The following is a 19,869-nucleotide window of genomic DNA, read 5'->3' as shown; positions in this document are numbered from 1 at the left end:
GTTTTATGATACCAGAAATGTTGAAGATCCAGAGAGAGCTTATCCCCTTGTATGATCTCATATTTACCGTATAGTATCAGCTGACTGTTGCCCCTGTTGGACTTTTTTGAGTTGTGACAGAGAGCCTTGAATAAAATACTCAGACTGAACAGCATAACTGTTCAGTCTTTGGGATCCAGCAGAAAGTATACCTTGCAGCATGTTGGCAACATTTTGCAGTGAAATCAATTAATTTCAATGGAATCCATGGATTAACTAGCAGGTCTAACTAAGTCCCGCAAATTCATTCAGTTCACCAATAGCAAGCAGTGTGGACAGTTGAGTACTAAATGGAGGAAGCTGATGTAGCAACATCCACTTTTATTTAGCCCTTTTCTGTATGAGTAAAAACTGCTCTATGAGGCAGAAGTTAATAATTTAAATATCTTAGGACTTATTGTTCCGTTAGCAACAAAGCTATAAGCTTTCTATCTCAGTTGGCAAGAAGTTAGATTTTCATCTCGAGAGATTGGGGAGATTAGTTCAAGGATTTGCCGGCTCGATGCTGCTTGTCGGGCCTAACAATACCCTTGAACAGTACATTATTGACCATACAGTACTGCCTCTCGTCCCTTATTGCTTAAATATAATGCTACTATAAGAACATCAGTCACATTCAGTGCAGCACGAGCTTAGGATGTTTGCACTTCCATTTCTCATATGTCCATTTATATATATCAAAATATCGGAAAAAAAAAATATTTTTACTTTTGGAGTCAGGACAGTTTTGCAGAGTAAGGTGATTCTTATTAATCCTCCAAAATAAAAAGGTTCTTCGTCAGGATTGAGGTACAGTACTGGAAAAATCAGTAAAAACACAGATTCAATCAAGTTAAATTAACAGAGTTTGTATGGCATACTATACAGTGGCAATTCAATGTAGTTTTTTATGATATACTATACAATTAGTTTTTATAACATACTATATTATGAATTTCGTTTGACTTTTTATGACATTCATATACTATGATGTTTATTTGACTTATGATAATACTATGACTTTTTGTATGACCTTTTATGATATACTATTTTTATGATTTTTTTAATGACAAACTCTGCTATGACATTTTTATTGACATGCTATTTTTTATGGCATACTATAGTATGAATGTTTTATGAGTAGCCATCCTCATGACGTTTTGATGACATACTTTACTATGACAATTTGTATTTCATGGCATACTATAAACATTACAGGACACTATACTATTATGTTTTTCAATGGCATTCCTTACTACTTACTTTTTGATTACATTCATGTAAGAACAATTGTTATTTTATGACACAAGTCTATTATTGTTTTTATTTCATACTAAAATATGACATTTTCTATGTTTTTCTGGCATATTTTATCATAATTCTTTCTATGACTTACTATAAAATTACATTTGTATTACTTATGAGATACTTGACCTATACTATTACTTCTGTATGAACACAATGTGATTACATTTAGATTGTTTATGACTTTTGAGACATTAATTTAAACACAAAAAAAAATTAAATTTTAAATACTATACATTTTGTGAACACACTATTACAATGTTTTTTTATCGCATACTAGGATTTGTTTGACATTTTTATGAAAAACTGGAATGTCATTTCCGATGACTCACAGGTCCATTACTCTTGTATGTCATGAAAACTGCTATTTCTACAAAAGCTTCTACATAACATGTTTATTGTGTTTTTGGGGAATACTATACTTTGACATTTTATCGTAGACCATTCTATGACTTTTTATGGCATATTTTAATTATATTATAGCATAATACACTGAAACCATAATCAAAGTATTAAGATAATGTTTGTCTTCTCTCATCCAGAGCTGGTGCAGCATTCTCTGCTCGTCTCAGATCTGGTCTCGCTTGAGGCGGAGCTGCTTCTGATGAGCCTCCCTGTGGCTCTCAAACTGCTCCCCCAGCGTTTACTGGAGGATGGAGACAAAAACACCCATTCATTGAAATATAAAAAACACTATCAGTCATTTGATTTTTGCCGTTTCCAGCTCTGTGTACCTCTCCTCACCCAACACTTTGTGTTTTTTCTCAGAAACAAAAAAAAAAAGACAAACGGGCTGTAGATGTAGCTGCAGGTTTTCTGTTGTTCTGGTCATCAGAGGTATCCTTGAGATGTTGAATCAGACTGAAAGAAGTCTCAACGTCCATTACTGACCATATAATATAGTTTCATGAATACCCCAGAGGTTTTAGCTTACAGTATTCAACAACATTAATTCAAATTTAAACTAAATCCAAGCAAAAGGTGAAACATTACTATTCTGTACTTGTCCACCTGGTCTGAGTTAATCTTTTTTTCTCGTTTTGGACTGAAAATCTTATTAGAATATTTTGTAAAGCATTTACGCCAACTGACAATAATGAAAGCATTCATACTGTGAACTTTCCTAACCACAGCTCTCTGGAGAGGGAATCATACAGCAGATTAAGAAGACGACCAGAGGGTCTTGTTCAGACGGAATACACACACACGCAAGCATGCGCATGCACATGCACGGTGCCTCCAAGCAAGCCTGTCCTCACCGACTAAAGATGTCAAGTAGAAAGCCTTAGTCCTGATCCTGACCCTCCCAGTGAGCCACTAGTATAGCACTATTTCCACTCAACCACACACATACACACCTCCCTGTCCTGTCTGACTCCCTCTTTCTGTCTCGTCAATACATCCATGGTCTCGTCCCTTTTCCCTTTCCCTCTCTGTCTCTTGATCGACAGCGATGGTAGCAGGTGACAGCTCAGAACATGACGACATGGCAAGATGCCATCCAGCATGCTGAGAGGGAAATCCCTATGAAATAAATATTACACAGACGCACACACACGCACACACACGCACACGCACACACACACAAACACGCTTCACTCAGAGAGATGGTCAGGAAACAGCCTGCCCTGCTGATGCGTCCACATTTAACCATTACCGCATCCTCTGTGGAGAGTGAAAGATACACAAGAGACAAAATGGGAGAAAGAAAGACGGTGCGTGCAAGTCTGTATACGTGTGTGTGTGTGTGTGTGTGTGTGTGTGTGTGCGCGCAGGTGTGTGTAAGTGAAGCAGGCAGAGCTTGGTGCCCTCGCTTTCTTTTTATATGCAAGCAGGATGGAGAATCTATGTACCCTGTCAGCTTGGGACAGTGTGCACAACACACTCTTGCATTTGCACACTAAAAGTGTGGGATGGCATGCAGGAGAGAAGGTGGAAATCACAGCGGTGTAAAAGCCTTTTTTTTTCTTTGTTCAGATGTCCGCCTGAATAAATAAAATGACAGAAAGATGCCTAATCTTTTTTTTTTCTACAAAATATCTTCAGCGACGCCCTTTACACCCATAACATTTGTTGCATTCATTCTTCCATTTTCACATTGTATATACTTATATTTGTACTGCTAATTAATCAGTATGTGGCTTTTAAATGTATGTTTTGCTTTGTGTTTGCAAGGACCAACGCATACAAGAGCAGAAAGTCATTCAGGCTCACTCTGAGGTCACAGGGGATGTGATGGGACGTGATTTAACACTGTGATTCTTACAGTCACATCTCGTTCACATCAAACTCTCCTGCTTGAAATATAATTGAGTCCCAAATGCACACTCACATGCAAACATGTATTGTAAACAGATATAATGAGCCATATACGAGCAAAGCACAGCGACATAGCTCATTGACTCGGAAGTCGGAACTGAATACATTCCGGAAAATGGAGTTCATTTGGAACATTTACAATTCTAAAATGGTCGATTCAAATTTATGTGGAAAGACAAAATGATCCTCATCCACACTTCTAAAATATAAACAGTTTGCAGTATAAAAAAATATAAAAACTTCAGAGTATTCTTTATCTTGTTGCAAGTTGTGTTCTTCCTCCCCTCTCTTTGACCTGCAACTGACTCTTCTTCACAGTCAGTCTGGAGGACAAAGCAACCTAAAAGATGTCACCAGTCCGGTCACAGCCTGGAGGACCACCAGTCACACATGAGTGACCGGAGTGCAGCTAACTGGCCAAAGATGAAGACATTCAAGCAAACATGTTTTACCACAAGAACTCCTTTTGAGCGATGACAATAATACTGAGAAAATACTTAGTTAAGTTTATGCAAAAATGGCCTACTTGTGGCCCACGTATAACCCTGGTTATGAAATTGAAGATGGGCGAGGGGGGAAAGAAAAAGCGAGACGAGACAAATACAATTTGTTCCATTTTCAGTTAAGTAACTGGGCCGAGAGTTTTAGGCAGAACTTCACAATTCTGCAGCGGAAGCTGGTTAAAGGAGTGGGTGGTGATCACAGCAGAAGTAAAGAAGGAGAGGGGGGTGATAGAATATGCAGAAGTAAAAATACAGGAGGAGAGGAAGAACAGAGTGGTGAGGCAGAGGAGGGCAGGAGGAAGAAAGGGAGCATATGGACATAAGTCGTAGAAGACAAAAGAGAAGAAAACAAAAAGGAGAGATGATAGAGAGGAACATATGGAAATGAGGTGCATAACAGAAGAGGGGCTGAAGCAGAGAAATTGTAGGGATGAAGAACAAAAAAAGAAATTAATGGAAGCAAGCAGATGGACAGAGTGAAAGACCAGGATGGGAGGACAGTGAGTCATCAGGCCTCCGCCATGAGGTTTGTCGTTGAATTAAACATGATCTCAGAAGCAAAAAAAAATAAATCAGACTTTATTTATAGTTTGATGTAGATAGCGTGAACCTACGTTTACAACCACAACAACACAACACAGATGGTGATACAAAATAGTATCTGAGTGCAGTTTTTATTAAACATTTGAAATTCTGTCTGAAAACTTGGTTCAAGGACACTGGATGTGGCCAACATCAGTACTGAGCGTCGAGTTGGAAAGGTTGTGTACTGATGAATTGTCTCTTGTTCGTCATATTGGGATCGCCGACAACGTGCTCCCAAGTTTCAGTATTGTTCTTCTGTTTTGCGGTGGTTGCCGTATTTTTAGAGTTTTGATTGGTGTGGTATTGTATCTGCTTTTTATAAAGGGGAAGGTTTTTGATCTTTTAACTCCGTCACCAGACAATCAAAATGCATTTTAAGTGAGTTCTCCTTGTCTTTCTAACAGTTTATACTTCTTTGGCATATTGCCACTGATCAATCTATCCAATCAACCCACCCACCAAACCACATACGTGCAGTTTCATGTCAAGAGCATATTTTAGTTATTTATTGGAGTAAAAAAAAAGACCGATGACAGAATTAAAAAAAAAAATACAGGATGAGAACAAACAATAAAAAGAAACCGAAGGGAATAAAGTATACAGGTTCAGCAAGTTCAAGCTTTTGCTTTCATCTCGGTGTATTGTGTTCTCGTGGTCTCCCTCAAACACAGAGTGAATCAAGACTGCACATAAGCTCTTCCTTCTAGAACCACAAAACACTATCTTTAGACAGGTGTCTCAATAAATTATTTTGGAAACAGAATTCACTGCAAATCAGTCGGACCGAACCAACGTAAAGAACACAAAAACTGTTCCCAGGTGCTTGCGGCCTCTCACTCACACTCTTTGATAACTAGCAGTGTGAATGGTCTCCAGTGGAGAAAACAATGACATGTCTGTCGTCAAGCGGCTCCATGCAAGTTGCTTGCAGAAATGTGGCCATTTATCTGGCAAAACCAAGAGTTGGCGTCTGCCTTTGGGACTTTATCTGTAGATGCTGTATATAGTATGTACAGTAACAAAAGGCAACTGATTACAGGTGCGCGCTGCTAGGGAGACAGCTGTGTGCAGTCAAGAAAACAGACGTGAACGTCGACAATGGGGAGACGGAGGAGCGCTGCGAGGGGAGCCCGTCTGTGCACCAACTGTCTGTTAGACTCCATTTCCGCTTCAATATTGACCGACTACACTTTAAGTTCATAAGCTGTCCACTACGGTCTTTATTATAGTTCCACTGCATTGTTTTGTTATCATACCTCTAATAATATGCCATTTACAGGATGATAACATATATATTTGTCAGCAGAGTAACAGGTGTAACAGATGAGCTGAGAGTATGATGGGAACGCCGAGAGCGGGATGTGTAACTTCTTCCCATGTTGGCATTGATTCAAAGAAGTCTCTTTGTGCATGTTCTGTTTAACATGCAAAACAATCTGCAGTAAAATTGTGATAATTATACAGTCAACCTGCAAACCAAACAGTATTTATCAGGGGAACAAAAACATAACACAAGGGCACAACCTGGGCAGATGTGGGGTGGTGGTAGTTAGAAGAACAGTAACGCCGCCTAGTGGCAGCCTGAAGTCACTGCACCTCTAGACCAAAATCTGAAAAGATGGAGTCACCCAGGGCAGCAATCTGCAGTCAGTGTCATTTTTAATATTACCACCACTTCAACTCTAACAGACAAATTTTGCACGATTATACCCAACTTATTTCTCTAGCTCCTAATATGCAGCTTTAAAAAGAAAAAATATATACAAAATGCTTAAGTTTAAAAAGTTCATATCAAGCATTTTATTTGGTATACAGATATTCATAGATTTATACAGTATATATAGATATATGTATATATGTAACACATGTGCCACCGCAAATTCACAGACAAAATTATTTTTACTAAGAAAAGAAAGGGAAAGTAAAATATATAATGTGCTTAATTTCAAAGTAGTACTGTGAAGCGTTTGTAATGAAAGATGATCAAAACCGGAATGATGAGGTAACTGCCTGGCAGGAAAACAATCACTTATAATGGTTGAGTAATAATAATAATAATAATAATAATAATAATAATAACAACAATAATCATCTACTGGAACAAACGGATCAAATAGGCAACCGAGAAATATAGTGGCAGCATGGACCCTTATTGTCAAACTAGAAAAAAGGATTTAAGTCTATAACATACATACACACAGAGTATGCATACAGACAGACAGTGCATAAACGTACAAACAGGAAGTAAAGTCAGTCACTCATGAGAGAAAAAACACTCCCATGTCGTTACCCTTGTCTGATACAACAGAAACTCACGCATGCTCCAGCACATCTAAAACTCTCCCTCTCTCTTACTGACACGCACACGCACACGCACACACACGCACACACACACACACACAAATAGTGGTCAGGCAGGGTGAAATTCACTAAAAAGATGTGACAGCTTGCATTAATGTGAACAGACAATACAATAAAATAACTGCTGAAGAGGGAATCTGATCAGATCAAAAATAAGGGAGAAGGGATAAAGATAGAAAGGATAACAAACGAGCAGAAAGTGACGCACAAAAACACAGGGAAGTGCCATGTGTGTGTGTAAGCACATACATGTGTATCAATATATCAGGACCAGGTAGTGCTGAATGTGTTTGACAGACAATTAGGAGGATCTGGCTCTCTCGTGTGGTCACTCTGAGTCTCTCTGGACCTCTGAGGCGTCTGCGCGACAAATGGGACACGTCCTGTTAGCCTGAGGACAGAGAGAGGAAACAAAAATGATCCACTTAGATTTTATGTTATTGATCACACAACATGCCCCTGACTAAAACTGCACATTTGGACAGTAGCTAAACTTACAACTACACACTACACCACACACTGCCATCATGCCTCTAAAACATAAGACTGTGTTATCACCAACACAAGAACTTAGTGTTCAAGAGCCTTTTTTTTGGTTGGTAATCAAGTGTTGAAGTATTCAGCTTCTTCTTCAGACGTTCCAGGGTTAATGTGTGGTTGGACTCCAAGTTCAGGAACATGTAGACACAAGTTTGATGTTGGTTTCCATTACGCAAAAGTTATTTTGCTGAGTGAGATTCTCACCACACTTCTATAATTAAGAGGAGCCTTGTTCACATAATTAATGTGTACTTTGGACAGAGTGATTGAGTCTTTCAACAAAAGAAAATGTTTTCTCTCAGTAAGTTACTGGTGAGCTATTAGGCGACACCAATACAAAACCGTGTAATTAGCCTTAGATGAACTCATATTTATACGAGTTCCACGCGGTGGTACTTACCCTGAGCCACTTGTCGACACATTTCCCGTGGAACTCGTGGCTGCAGGGCAGGACTCGCAGCAGTTGGCGGGACTCAAAATCACTCATACACACCACACACCTGCAACACAACGGGTATGGACATGTGAAGTACGGCAACACAAGAAACCTGTTCAACACTATTTACATGAAACACTGGGCTTTAAGGCAGATGTAGGTCGATTGGTGATAAGGTTAGACCACAAGACACAGATTGTTTTCTCACAAACTCTGCAACTGAAAAATTAACCTAAAATAAATTAGGTGAAACATAAATAATTCAGCAAATCAACCGGCGATGACCTGGTGTAACAGGGCAGCACTCACAGTGTTTGTTCAGACTGATGGTTATTTGGATTGAACCGATAGGAAGGAAGCTGTTCGATGTCTCCCTTTGTCAGTCCTCGGAGTTTGGCCTCTCCAAGACGTTCAGCGAGGTTCAGAAGGGCCTGCGGGGAAGAAACATCAACAACAATGGAAGAATAAGAGTCTGCATCCAGCAAACATGCACGCAAAATCATTTTAAAATGGCAGATGAAAACTAACCTCGTAATTTTCCACTTCTCCATCGTCTACATCCAGCTCTAGACTGATTGCAGGTCCCGTGGGCTGGACTGGCAGCATTGAACTACAGAAGGAGAAAAAATTAAATTCATGAAAGACGCAATTTAAGCAACTAAATTTAATCAATAAATCATTATTGTAGTTTCAACAAAATAATGTGATCTGACCATACTTTTTCCTCAGTATAGAACTAAAAATAATTGTTAAATAATCTGTTTTAAGGGCCGGCTCTTGCCCGTTCTAAGCATAACTAATCAAAATGCCAGGTACATACATTTTTATTAGAATTTCCTTTTCTGTCTGCAGTTTTTTAAGTCGCCTAACATAATCATCGACGCCCTGCATATTTCATAAAATAAATGCTACTTTATATTTTGCCAATACAAGTAATATTTTGTAACCTTTTTTTTGCCCTTTTAACGGTCGCATCTCAGGAAATTTTTGGATGTGAAAGGTGGAGCATGAAGGCACATATGTGCATTTAATGTGGCTCTGTCCCGAAATTCATACATTTTGGGTTGAAACTGGTAACGGTTCATAATACGTTGTTCTGGTGCGCTTAATCCTCGACAATATAAAACTTACGCTTCCATGCTGCCTCACCTGAATTAAACAGATGTCAGAGCATCCTTAGTATTCTATGGTACTGTGCACGGTGAACACTCTTACAGCTCTGGCTGGAGTCCAGACGATGTCAAACCATCTGCTTCAAGTTGGCTTTATAATGTTCTCCAACTTTTCCAAGGAGAAATGAGTCTTTGGAGACCTGTTTTAGATTTTATTGGAGAGAACGATGCTGAAATCATATTCAAATATTTTGCAGCTTTGAGATAAAAGTGTTCACTAAAGGTTTAAGTCCACTTGATTATTAACATTCATCGCCATTGTAGATATAATATGGAGGATGAAGATCTACGTTTGTTTTCCTCGTCCGTTAATCTGATTGTTTAGCCGCTGTTGGGTCTTCACGTACCATTCTTTTTGAGGGTAACATTAAGTGTGCGACCTGTTGAGATAAAGTGAAACTAGAACGATGAAAATAAGGAAGTTAATGTACTTATCTACTTACAGGAAGTAAGGCAGGAGGCTGGGGTGGTAAGGCGAAGGTGGCAGTGGCTGTTGTGATCGGTACCGTCGCCCCGGGAGACGCCGAGGAATAAAGTTTGGATAGGACTGACGAGCAATTGACGACACATACATGAGAAATCATTCACATGGATTTTCTGCAAAGGAAAACGAACGCCTTTGTATTATTCTTAGTGCTCACCACTCCGAAGAATTCTTGTGGCAGGGGATCGTGGGAGAGAAAGTGAAGCTGGGTGGAGTGAGGTGTGAGGGCCGGGTGGGTGGCAGGAGGATAGTGGAGCCCAGCACCCAGAGACAGGTGTTCTCCAAGAAGCTCAACATCATTCTCTATCCTCTGTAACGGCTGGCGGCGTCGAGAAGAAAATACACACCGTTACCATCCGAGATCCGTTCATACGATCACAACAACACGAGCAATGAAAAACTATTTAAACATTAAATGACAGATAAAGTTGGGAGGTGTAGGAGGAGCATCAACCCTTAACAAATTCTACAAATGAGATGGGGATTAGGACGTTTTATTGAAAAATATGATCATACATATTCAACCTAACCTTTATACTTCTGCTTTTTCTTTTGCATTTGTAAACATTGACACACTAATTAATTTAACACTTTTGAACATTTTAGCCCAGACATTCTTTAACTGCCATACCACTGTGCAGCCATACATGTTAAAAACACCCTATTTCAGTAGACATCGTGATTCATTACTAAACACTGCACTATTTCCTGGTTCTTGTAAACACTCAAGGAGAGCGGCATAAATTGTTCAACTCAAATGTATAAAACATGCATCATTCATTTTGCTTTAATTATAAAAACACCTTCGTTTGCTGCATTTTCTTTTGATACAGCAGGCAAAATATTTAAAGCTTTGCTCAAAAGATGCTGACAGTCACACTAGCTCCTCAATTATATGCCATATTTTACAATATTCACAAAAGCTGCCTCGGCTACCAAATAAGAGGTTGAACAAAGCATAACGAAATGACAACTCACCGATCGAGCCTGCTGCGTCGGATAGGGTCCAAACTGACCCGGCTGTGACAGGTGAGGTGGATGGTGGGAAAGGTGTGCTGGGGGGTGGGAGAGGTGAGGAGGGGGAAGCAGGAAGGCTGGGTCACTGGACAGCAATGATGGGAAGGGGTAGGGCATGGGTAAGTGCTGCACAGAGCAAGTCTGAAGGACCTGGCAGAGACGAAGAAAAATGGGAGCAGTATTTCCCTGAATGAGCAAAACCGTTTTAAAAAAAATATCAAATAATAATTTCATCAGTAGAAGAAAAAATGCAACTGTAATATAAATAAACAAACAGACTCACAGGAGGAGGAACACTGCACACGGGATAGTGCTGTCCACTGAAGACTACCGAGCATGCTGGGATCTGCTGAGGAGTGGAGCGAGGCGGCAGGCCCGGTGGTGCTCCCGGAGGAGACACGGAATACGATACTGGAGCTGAAACCTAAATATGGAGATCAACGGGTAAAGGTCAACTCGACCAACACAGACTGTGATTTAAAGCTGAGCAGCTGGGGTTACTAGATTGTGTCCACACGATGCAGGTAGCAAATACAGAAAGACCTCGTGCATCAGTGCCGAAACTGTCTACTGATAATCTTTGGTGTTGAGCACAAGTGAAGCATGATTTCCCAAACACAGGATTGTTCTGAGGTAATGAAATTAACATTTCATGATAAACAGACCTATTTGGATTTGTGATGGTATACTGATACTTACGAGAGGATGTCTTGCAGTTACAGGAGTATTTTGACCAAAAGTCTCTCCATGTTGTTACTTGCATATATTTGTAGTTATGAATTTCGATGTGAACTTTTATTACAATTATTATATAAATTATTTTTAAATGACTGAAGTCAAACATCTCAATTTACTCTTTCACCTGCAAATGAATCATGTGACCGACTTAACAGTGTATCTAGTAATGCAAACGGTTCCCATCAAAATCCAATTACTAGTCTAGAGTTTCACTGTATTTCTAGAGATGGCTTAAAAGTGCACACTGTAACTCCAGCAATAAGTGATTGTCAAACAATTAGTTAAACATTGGATTTATTTTTTTTTTTTTAAAAAGGTACAAATATTTCCTGCTTGTATCTTTCTGAAAAGATCCTACTCTGATGTTAAAACAGGCACACAAGCCAGACATAGACACGCCCAGATTAACCAACTGAATCTTTCACCGACATGGTTACAGAAGAAGTAGTTTTTTTATCAAACAGACCACAGTAATAAACTCATAAATTCACCCCATCAACATTATCTCAAGACATCACCTGCTCATGGAGGTCCAGCACCATGCTGCTCTGCTGGGATGGGTGGACATGTGGGTGCTGTGGATGGGCCACAGGGTGCAGCAGCCTGGGAGACAGGTTCGGTGATTGGTGGAGGGGCCTTGGTGAGGGATTTGGGGGATGGTGACCCGGGCGGTCTTCAAGCCCGGACCCCAGCCCACGGGGAGGTTGCTGGGTGAAAGGTGGGTAGCCCTGAGGGGGAGCCGGGTGACGGTAGTTTTCATCCTGGTGGCCTGGCGACAGGCCGTGGTGGGAGTGCAGGTGGTGGTGGTGATGATGCTGCTGCTGCTGCTGCTGTTGCTGGTGGTGGTGGGCGTTGGGGTGGTGATGGTGATGGTGGTGGTGGTTGTTGTTGTTGTTGTTGCTGTTGTTGTTGTTGTTGTTGTAGTGGTGGTGGTTGTTGTTGTTGTTGTGGGCGTGGTGGTGGTGGTGGTGGTGGCGGGTCAGACGGTCTCTCCGGCCACGCTGGCGTCTAATTGGAGGGCTATGAAGGAAAAAAAGAGGGAAAACATAAGAAAAAGGCCAAAGGAATTATGTTGTTGTTTGGATCATTATAAATGCAGTACCAGTGCAGTCACCTCCTTCAAGTAACTTCACTTACTTAACTTACTCCACTAGTAGATATGCAGGGTTAATATAGCAGCAAACAGCCATTTGCTCTGTAAAGATATTGTGTGTATTAGCTACCTTTTCTCTTGAGAATCAGACCTTGTCTCAATGAAATTACCTGTATAAATAAAGGTTAAATAAAATGCAAAACCTGAGCATAGAATTAAGTCACTCTCCCTCTGTGTGTGTTGTCGTCTGAGCTTCTCCTTTCTTTATTTACATATGCTCATGCTTGTCATGCGAGCGAGCGTGCCCCACTGGCTAGCTCACAGCCGTCGCTCTGCACTGCTCTTGTACTGTTTAACCTTTAAGAGTCAATATAAATGCACCAAATCTCATATATATATATATATATATATATATATATATATATATATATATATATATATATATATATATATTTATTTATTTATTTATTTAAAAAAATACAAAGAACTTTAAGCAATGTGCAATGATAACATTGTCAAAAACATTATCGAAAATGACCGCAATCATCTTTTTTTATTCCACATATTCTTCGTACTTTTCAAAACCTGGTGCCTACATTCAAACAAATATTGTAAATTGGAATTACAATGATAACACGCAGAGAAGAATTAAATGATTATCAGAAAATAATTATTTCACCAGTTCATTACTGGCATTAACAGTAAAAAAAAATATAAATAAAAAAATCTGATCCATTCTAATGGTAATCCATTGCGTACAAAGATTTAGAAAAGATAAGACACTTTTGCGTGACGTTTCTTGAATCCTTGTTTTGGTTTGTTCAATATAACTGTGACTGAACATTTTTAAGTCTTGTGACTGTTTGTCAGACAGAATAAGCAATTTCAATGTATACGTTTGACTTTTTTTTTTTACCTTTATGGGTTTAACAATTACCAGATTGATAATGAATATGGCATTATGTATTTGTGTCACAGACACACAGACACACACAAACACACCTGCGTCGATTGCGAACAGGCGTGTGGCATCTCTCTGGCATGTAGTGGGGGTGTGGTCTGCGACTGGGAGGCAACTCCCATGGGCGAATGGGAGAGGAAGGAGTTGAAGGAGGGGCGGAGTTTAGATCCAACATGGCCTGCTGGGAAAGACGCTGCCTTTTCGGGCTTGGGCTGTCTTCCATCTGCACACAGATGTAAAGAAGGGGGGCGACCATGGGGACGAGTGGTCAGGGAGAAACATAAACAAGGACAGACAAAAGGAGAGAATGTATAAGAAACAAAAAAATGACATACAAATCCTACTCAAAGTAGAGGCAACAGGCAGAGCTCATGTTTCATACTTACTTTGTCCCGATCCTCGGTGCACACATTATCTGGATGAAAATGTAGCACTCCTCCTGCAGGCCACGGAGGAAAAAAACAGAATCAGATAAGACAGAGCTGAGAAAAACATCAACATCACAAGACACACGGACACATGCTTGCGACGCTAACTGAAATACAACACATAAAAGCTGGCTGCCTTTGATTTGACTTCCCATGGATCATCATGAAGCCTGAACAGATCTGCAACATCTTGCTTCACAAACAGAGTTACAGTCCTCATCGAGGGTCTGTTCGCCTAACAGCCGTTTGAATTCCCTGCTTAAAACAAGCAGACAAAGGAGGAAGCCATCTCTGGAAGATGTCACACTGGGCTCATCCTCTCTGGTTCTCAGACAAATCACTCCCTCTGATCCACCATGACAAGTCAGTGCAGACTCACGGATTGTGTTCAACACACCAGAGCACCCTGTGGCTTTCGCACATGTGGAGGACCGTCTGAACGACGGCTCACCTTCACCATTACTTTTATCGAAGTTACCATAGTGCACTATCAAAAGGTTATCGAATTGATTCGTCGATAGATGGAAATTGTATTACATTTATAACGCAAAGATGGCCAACAATTACCTGGCAGTTTAAGCTTCTAAAATGTGCTTCTCCAATTTTCATAACTTTGTTGATTCAATATATTTTGCTTTTGGATTGTTGGTCAGACAATGCCAGCAATTTAAAGACAAGATCTTGATAGCATTTTCATTTATTGCGTTTTATTTATCAATTCATCAATCCCTTTTTAAAAAAAGGCAATAAACTGAAACAACACTGTAGTGTAGACCCTGGATTGCATTATGGAATTAAGGATGCACAACAACAAAAATCAATTTTTGTTTGACTTAACATGATTATCAGATCTGTAATTCTGAGAAGAACAAAAAATGTTTCTTTGGTCTAACAAGATTATTATTATTATCCCTAAATCCGAGAGATTTTCACAGAAAAGAGTGCATAAGCATGGAATATACTTGCTGCTAAGCAGCCGAGTTTTAACTGTGTTATAAAGTTGTGGAAGTAATCTAAGGTTTGATTTCAGATGTATCTTTTACTACCGTGAAGCATGCCATATGTTAACTGATCCTGGAGAAACATTGCGATGTCCATCCAATCAGAAGCTTCACGTCTGATCAACTGCCTACAAACTAACATCCATGTCTCCATATTAAAGACATAATGCTTTCCCCCAATGTCTCAAATGTAAATAAAACTGAATTGAACTAAGCAGGCAAGACATATTTTCTTCCATTAAATCCAACTCAAGTAAATGAGAGCTTCTCTTTAGTTATTGAGTTATATTGTGAAATTCTGGGAATTTATTTTCACATGAGAACTTTACTGAGAATTTCTGAGATAAATATTGTTAATTCATAAGAACATTTTTTTTCTCAAATTAATGCATTATGCTTTCAAACTGAATAAAGATCCCATAAACATAATCTCAGAAGAACAAAATGCTCTTCCAGCTGTTTATCCGACAGTCCACATGTGCAATCTGGATGCAGCATGTGCACACAGTCATTTCAGCAGCTTAAGAAGGATGTCCTTGAACTCAGCTGACAAGAGTTTCCTCTAAGCAGTCCCCCAAAAACCTTTAATCACCAGAAAGAAGGGGAAGAAGACCCCCCACCCCCCTCATCTCTTTCCATTTTCTTCTATGCCTCCGTCACACAAACAGCCCCTTCTGTCTCTCAAGAGACAACGGATCTGAAAGCAACCCCCCACCCGTTTCTTGTCTTTGCGACGCCACGCCAGAGCCATGTGAAGGCTGCCGATAGTGACAGCTCAAAGACGCCCTGCTAGTGGCTGCGGAGAACAGAGGGCCAGTCAGTTGACGAACTAGCCAACAGTAGGCCAACATGCTGGCTTACATCTTTATTTATGTAACGTGCCTTTTTCTTCAGCATTCATAGGGTCCTGGGTAGAGCTGGGTATCGTTTGTATTAACGTGAAGAACGATTGAGGCGACTGTCTGTGAGCAAAAACCATTTAAAATTGTGAATCTTTTTCTAGATCTGTGCAGAATTTTTCGACTTGAGGAAGTTCTGATACTACTTGGTACTGGGTTAATTCGGCCAATACCTTAAAGACTCAATAAACACATGGGTGGCTGGGGCCCAGGACTTGAGAGTACTGGGCCTCAGCCACCCATGTGTTTTTGGAGAACGAGGTCTGTTAATGCTGATTCACCCCGAAGGCCATAGGAGAGGAGCTGCTGAGCCAGAATAGACGGGTTCTGTTGGCGAGCAGACACAACCTTGTTTCCTCCGAGCATGGCTGCTGGGGAAGAATGACACCATTTATTTTACGACAGACCATCAAGTCAGGCAGGCATGATAGTGAACTTAAGAGTATCAGCTGTGATCAAGTAGCAATGTGCTCTTGTTCTTTGACAAAGACATAAACCATTATTTAGAAGCAACATGCCAAAAATAGAGAGACACTCTCTATAACCCACATAATTATCAGAAAAACCAGGTGATGTATTATAATAGTATTAATGAAGATCTGTAAAAACTGGTTGCTATTAAGTTGTAATAGTGGCAGGTTGTGGGATGCAACACTCGCTGTTAAAGCAAAACTGGGGATAAAAAGCTTGACACTGGGGGAGAGAAAGAGGAGCAATAGAGGTGAAAAACAGAGATAAGACAGAGGGACACATTTTTATAAAAATCCCAAATAAAACCCTGACGCGTTATACATAAAGTGATGCCTCGAGGCATAAAACAGTAACATGTACAAAACGGACACGAACAGAAAATCTGTATTGTGCACTTAAACATACACACTCTTACTTATGAGCAACACACACACACAGTCTCTCAATTTTAGAAGCATGTGTTTTTGTGTGTCCCCCCCCAGAGTGGGATATTTTGTATTTTTGGCAAAACCGCAGCCATTACGACAGACACCCATCAAAAGCCCTGCTTTCATTCATTCAAAGCAGTGTTTTGCCTTTGAGAGAATCCAATCTGGTATTACAGAAGGTTTCTCCAATCACTTTTCCAAAAGGTCAGCGATAGACACCTGCTTAACACTAACATGGTTGTAAATGTTGAATAGAATGAAAAAAGGCTGTGTTGCAGTCTCACTTTAAATTTCCTCTCTCACAGTTTTATTTGTGTCTACCTCTATTTTCTCAAAAGTTTTAGGGAGTTTTTCTTTTTCTCCTAGTGAGTTTGAGTTGGATAAGGAGCCATTACTGTTCTGGGCATGAAAAGCCTATTGAATAACAGTTTAAGTTTTACCAGGCAATGTCAATAAATTATACTTCACAAAATGGATAAACTAACAAGCCAACACAACTCTATTGTTTCTTTGTGTTTGGACAGTTCTTTGAAACTATAACACCATAACAATCTGTAATGTACACCTTTAGATAAGAGATATGTTGGACTATTTTGGGACAATATACAGCTTTGCACAAGCTTAACTATAACATGTATTACGGCTTATGGATGAAAGCGATTGTTGCGAAATAGAAGGGTTTTATATGCCAGCCTGCGTCACAACAAAGAGCAATCTAAAACAAAAAGATAAAATCACTAAAGATAGAGAGATTTAATTTCAAACTATCTCTCCAAACGTGTTTTTTTTAAATTTATTAAATTGGACTCCTCTTATACATGCTGAAAGTTGTGTGACTACAAAAGTAGCGTATGTAGGCTGTCTAGACCGCTGGGCAAGTGCATTCGTTCCTGATTTGATCTGTGAAAATATACAATATTGCAGTTTGAATGTACACAATTTCCACTGACCATCGAGACTGGTTTTCAAATTTGTATAGAATATATCTCAACATGTCATTGTAATTCTAATAAAAGTGTATATGCACTACATAAATGACTCAATATAGTGTTTTTCCCTCGCATCTTGACAACAGGGGGTAAGATTATATGTCCTGCGGGCCTTCAGCATCATTATGCCAAGACTACAGGACAATTCTGCAGTGTTTAATTCCTAATGGAGGTCCAGTAGATGTTTCACTGAACCAGGAAATGACATACATTATATGTATTCAGATAACTGTTCAATAAAAAACTACCTCCACTGAGTACAACTGAAATATTGCAAGAACTTGAGAGTACATCAAGTTCATCAAATGTGCTGAAATAATGAAAGTGCAACATACAAGACAAAGTTCAGGTGGTTCACCGTCCTCACATGAGTAAATGCTACTCAAACGTCTTTTGCAGAGCCGCCACTACAACCCCTGACATAGTGTATAGCCGACTGTTCACGCAACAGCTGGCAGTGAAGGCACCAAGCCTTCCAGTTAAATGTCTCAAAGCCTGTTAAGCTGCTAGTGGTCCGCCTGCATCCCCCAGGGGGTGTATCCTGCGTGTGTAATGATGCATCTAGCCGGGCTGCAGGCCCTGTTTACTGACGCTTGCTTACCGGCCCCGGGGTGTCTGTGAGCTCCGTGCGGAGGGTGGCGCTGCGCCCCCGCGGACAGGTAGCTCCCCTGGGTGTGCTGCTGCTGACTCTCCGGGTAGCTGCGGCCACCGTGGTGCGGCGCCCAACCGGGGTTGCTCTGCTGCGCGTAGCTCACCCCTCCTCCGCTGGCGGTCATCATGCTCCCGTTGCCCACCGCGTTGCCGCTACCGTTGCTTCCAACGTTGCCGCTCATGCCGAAATGATAGAAGCCGGACCGAGACCGCGACCGAGTCCTCGGGGGGTCCATGGCAGTGGAGGGCGGTGGATGGACGTGCGCTGGAGAGAAGCGGGCAGGAGCCTCCCTGTTCGGCCGCTTCTACGCGTCTCTCCGTCCACCGAGTTACCTCTGATGACGCCCGGCTGCTGGGAGTGTTTTCTGAGGCATTTAAAGCTGTTGTTTTAGTAATGTAATGAGAGGAGACACCTGAAAACAGCGTGTTCAGGGAAGCGCAGCCGTCATATGTCGCACAAGCACCATCAGCACCATCAGCAGCCCTCGAGCGAAGCAACTTCACGGTTACGTTATCTTACCGCTTACGGACATAAATAAGTATTTAATGAAAAAAATACTGTCCTGGTAAGATAGAGAAAGATTAATCAAAACACAATTTTCTCGGAAGTTTTTGTCGTTACCAGAACATCAGCTGTGCAAGTCTCGGGCTCTCTATTGTCTTTTCACAGAGGAACACTGGCAGGCTTTGCACAGGAAAATAAAGTATGTTTAAGTCATTAGTCCTGTCGGGATGATCCCACTGCTGATGCACATATTAACGTGCAACTGAAGTTAATATCGCTCGCTCTCTGCCACCGAGTGCTTGTGAAGTTAAATACTTAAATCCCTCAATACAAGCAAGATGGCTTGCTGTCGTAGGTTAGCAAACTAAAGGAAACCAGCAGCCTTCATAGCTGGCTAATAAACTAACTTAACAGCATGTATTTGTGAATAAACTCCAACTAAATGACGACAGGTAGTCTGTTATATATAGTAAAGTTACACCCCTTCGCGTTGGCTAACTATACCTGCCCGGTCATTTGCATAATTTCGATTTTTCCCAGCTAGCCCACAGCTAACAGGAAGCGGGGTCTGGAGGGGAAAACAAGTCCAACAGTGCCGACATTACAAGCTCGCTAACGACGACGTTAGGCTGGTCGTTAAACAACGGGAGGAGCAGGTTACCTCGGACAGCACGGGAAAACGGACAGCTACCTTTCCCGTCAAGTAACGAGGGCGATATTTGTCACATTTAAATCCCCTCTCGCATTCGCTATCGAGTGTTTTCTCTGGTCAGCGGGGAGTGTGTGGAGATCAATCAATGGGAGTTTCACATCTCTGCCAAGTCACTACCAATGGATCACAGAGAAACACGTCGCTCGTCACAAGCTTGACCCGCGACGGGCTTGTTGGTAAATAGCACAAACCCACAAACAAGGAGATGGGAACAGTCTCACAACCGGTGTCAAAGTGATATTTGTTTAATCAA

General features: G+C 40.7%; 1 protein-coding gene across 2 annotated transcripts; it reads right to left on the bottom strand.

Moving 5' to 3' along the window:
- Positions 1–6,358: 6,358 nt before the first annotated feature.
- On the bottom strand, positions 6,359–19,684 carry LOC137796322 (E3 ubiquitin-protein ligase RNF38-like). Of its 2 annotated transcripts, XM_068594206.1 has the most exons (13): positions 19,566–19,684; positions 18,350–18,764; positions 13,919–13,971; positions 13,574–13,755; positions 11,997–12,498; positions 11,024–11,164; positions 10,702–10,890; positions 9,881–10,042; positions 9,683–9,786; positions 8,596–8,677; positions 8,377–8,498; positions 8,032–8,131; positions 6,359–7,482 (listed from the first exon to the last, which is right to left on the bottom strand). In XM_068594206.1, the coding sequence occupies exons 2-13, from the start codon at positions 18,633–18,635 to the stop codon at positions 7,420–7,422; spliced, it is 1,986 nt and encodes a 661-aa protein (XP_068450307.1). In that variant the 5' UTR covers positions 18,636–18,764; positions 19,566–19,684; the 3' UTR covers positions 6,359–7,419. The 2 variants fall into 2 exon arrangements, with proteins under 2 accessions (XP_068450307.1, XP_068450298.1); XM_068594197.1 differs by having other exon boundaries at positions 18,350–19,668.
- Positions 19,685–19,869: the final 185 nt, after the last annotated feature.

The sequence above is a fragment of the Clinocottus analis genome, unplaced genomic scaffold, assembly GCF_023055335.1.
Source record: "Clinocottus analis isolate CAN_PGR_092001 unplaced genomic scaffold, fCliAna1.0.p SCAF_10, whole genome shotgun sequence".
NCBI lineage: Eukaryota > Metazoa > Chordata > Actinopteri > Perciformes > Cottidae > Clinocottus > Clinocottus analis.
Note: the sequence above shows the minus strand (reverse complement) of the source record. Positions and strands in the feature narration are given on the sequence as shown.

Excerpts from the sequence above, each read along its gene's own strand:
- LOC137796322 (XM_068594206.1), bottom strand. The coding sequence starts at position 18,635 with ATGGACCCCCCGAGGACTCGGTCGCGGTCTCGGTCCGGCTTCTATCAT. Across the intron at positions 11,165-11,996 it reads TGCTGGACCTCCATGAGCAG|GTTTCAGCTCCAGTATCGTA; the intron begins GTGATGTCTTGA and ends CTCCATATTTAG. Across the intron at positions 7,483-8,031 it reads GTGTCGACAAGTGGCTCAGG|GCTAACAGGACGTGTCCCAT; the intron begins GTAAGTACCACC and ends CTCTGTCCTCAG.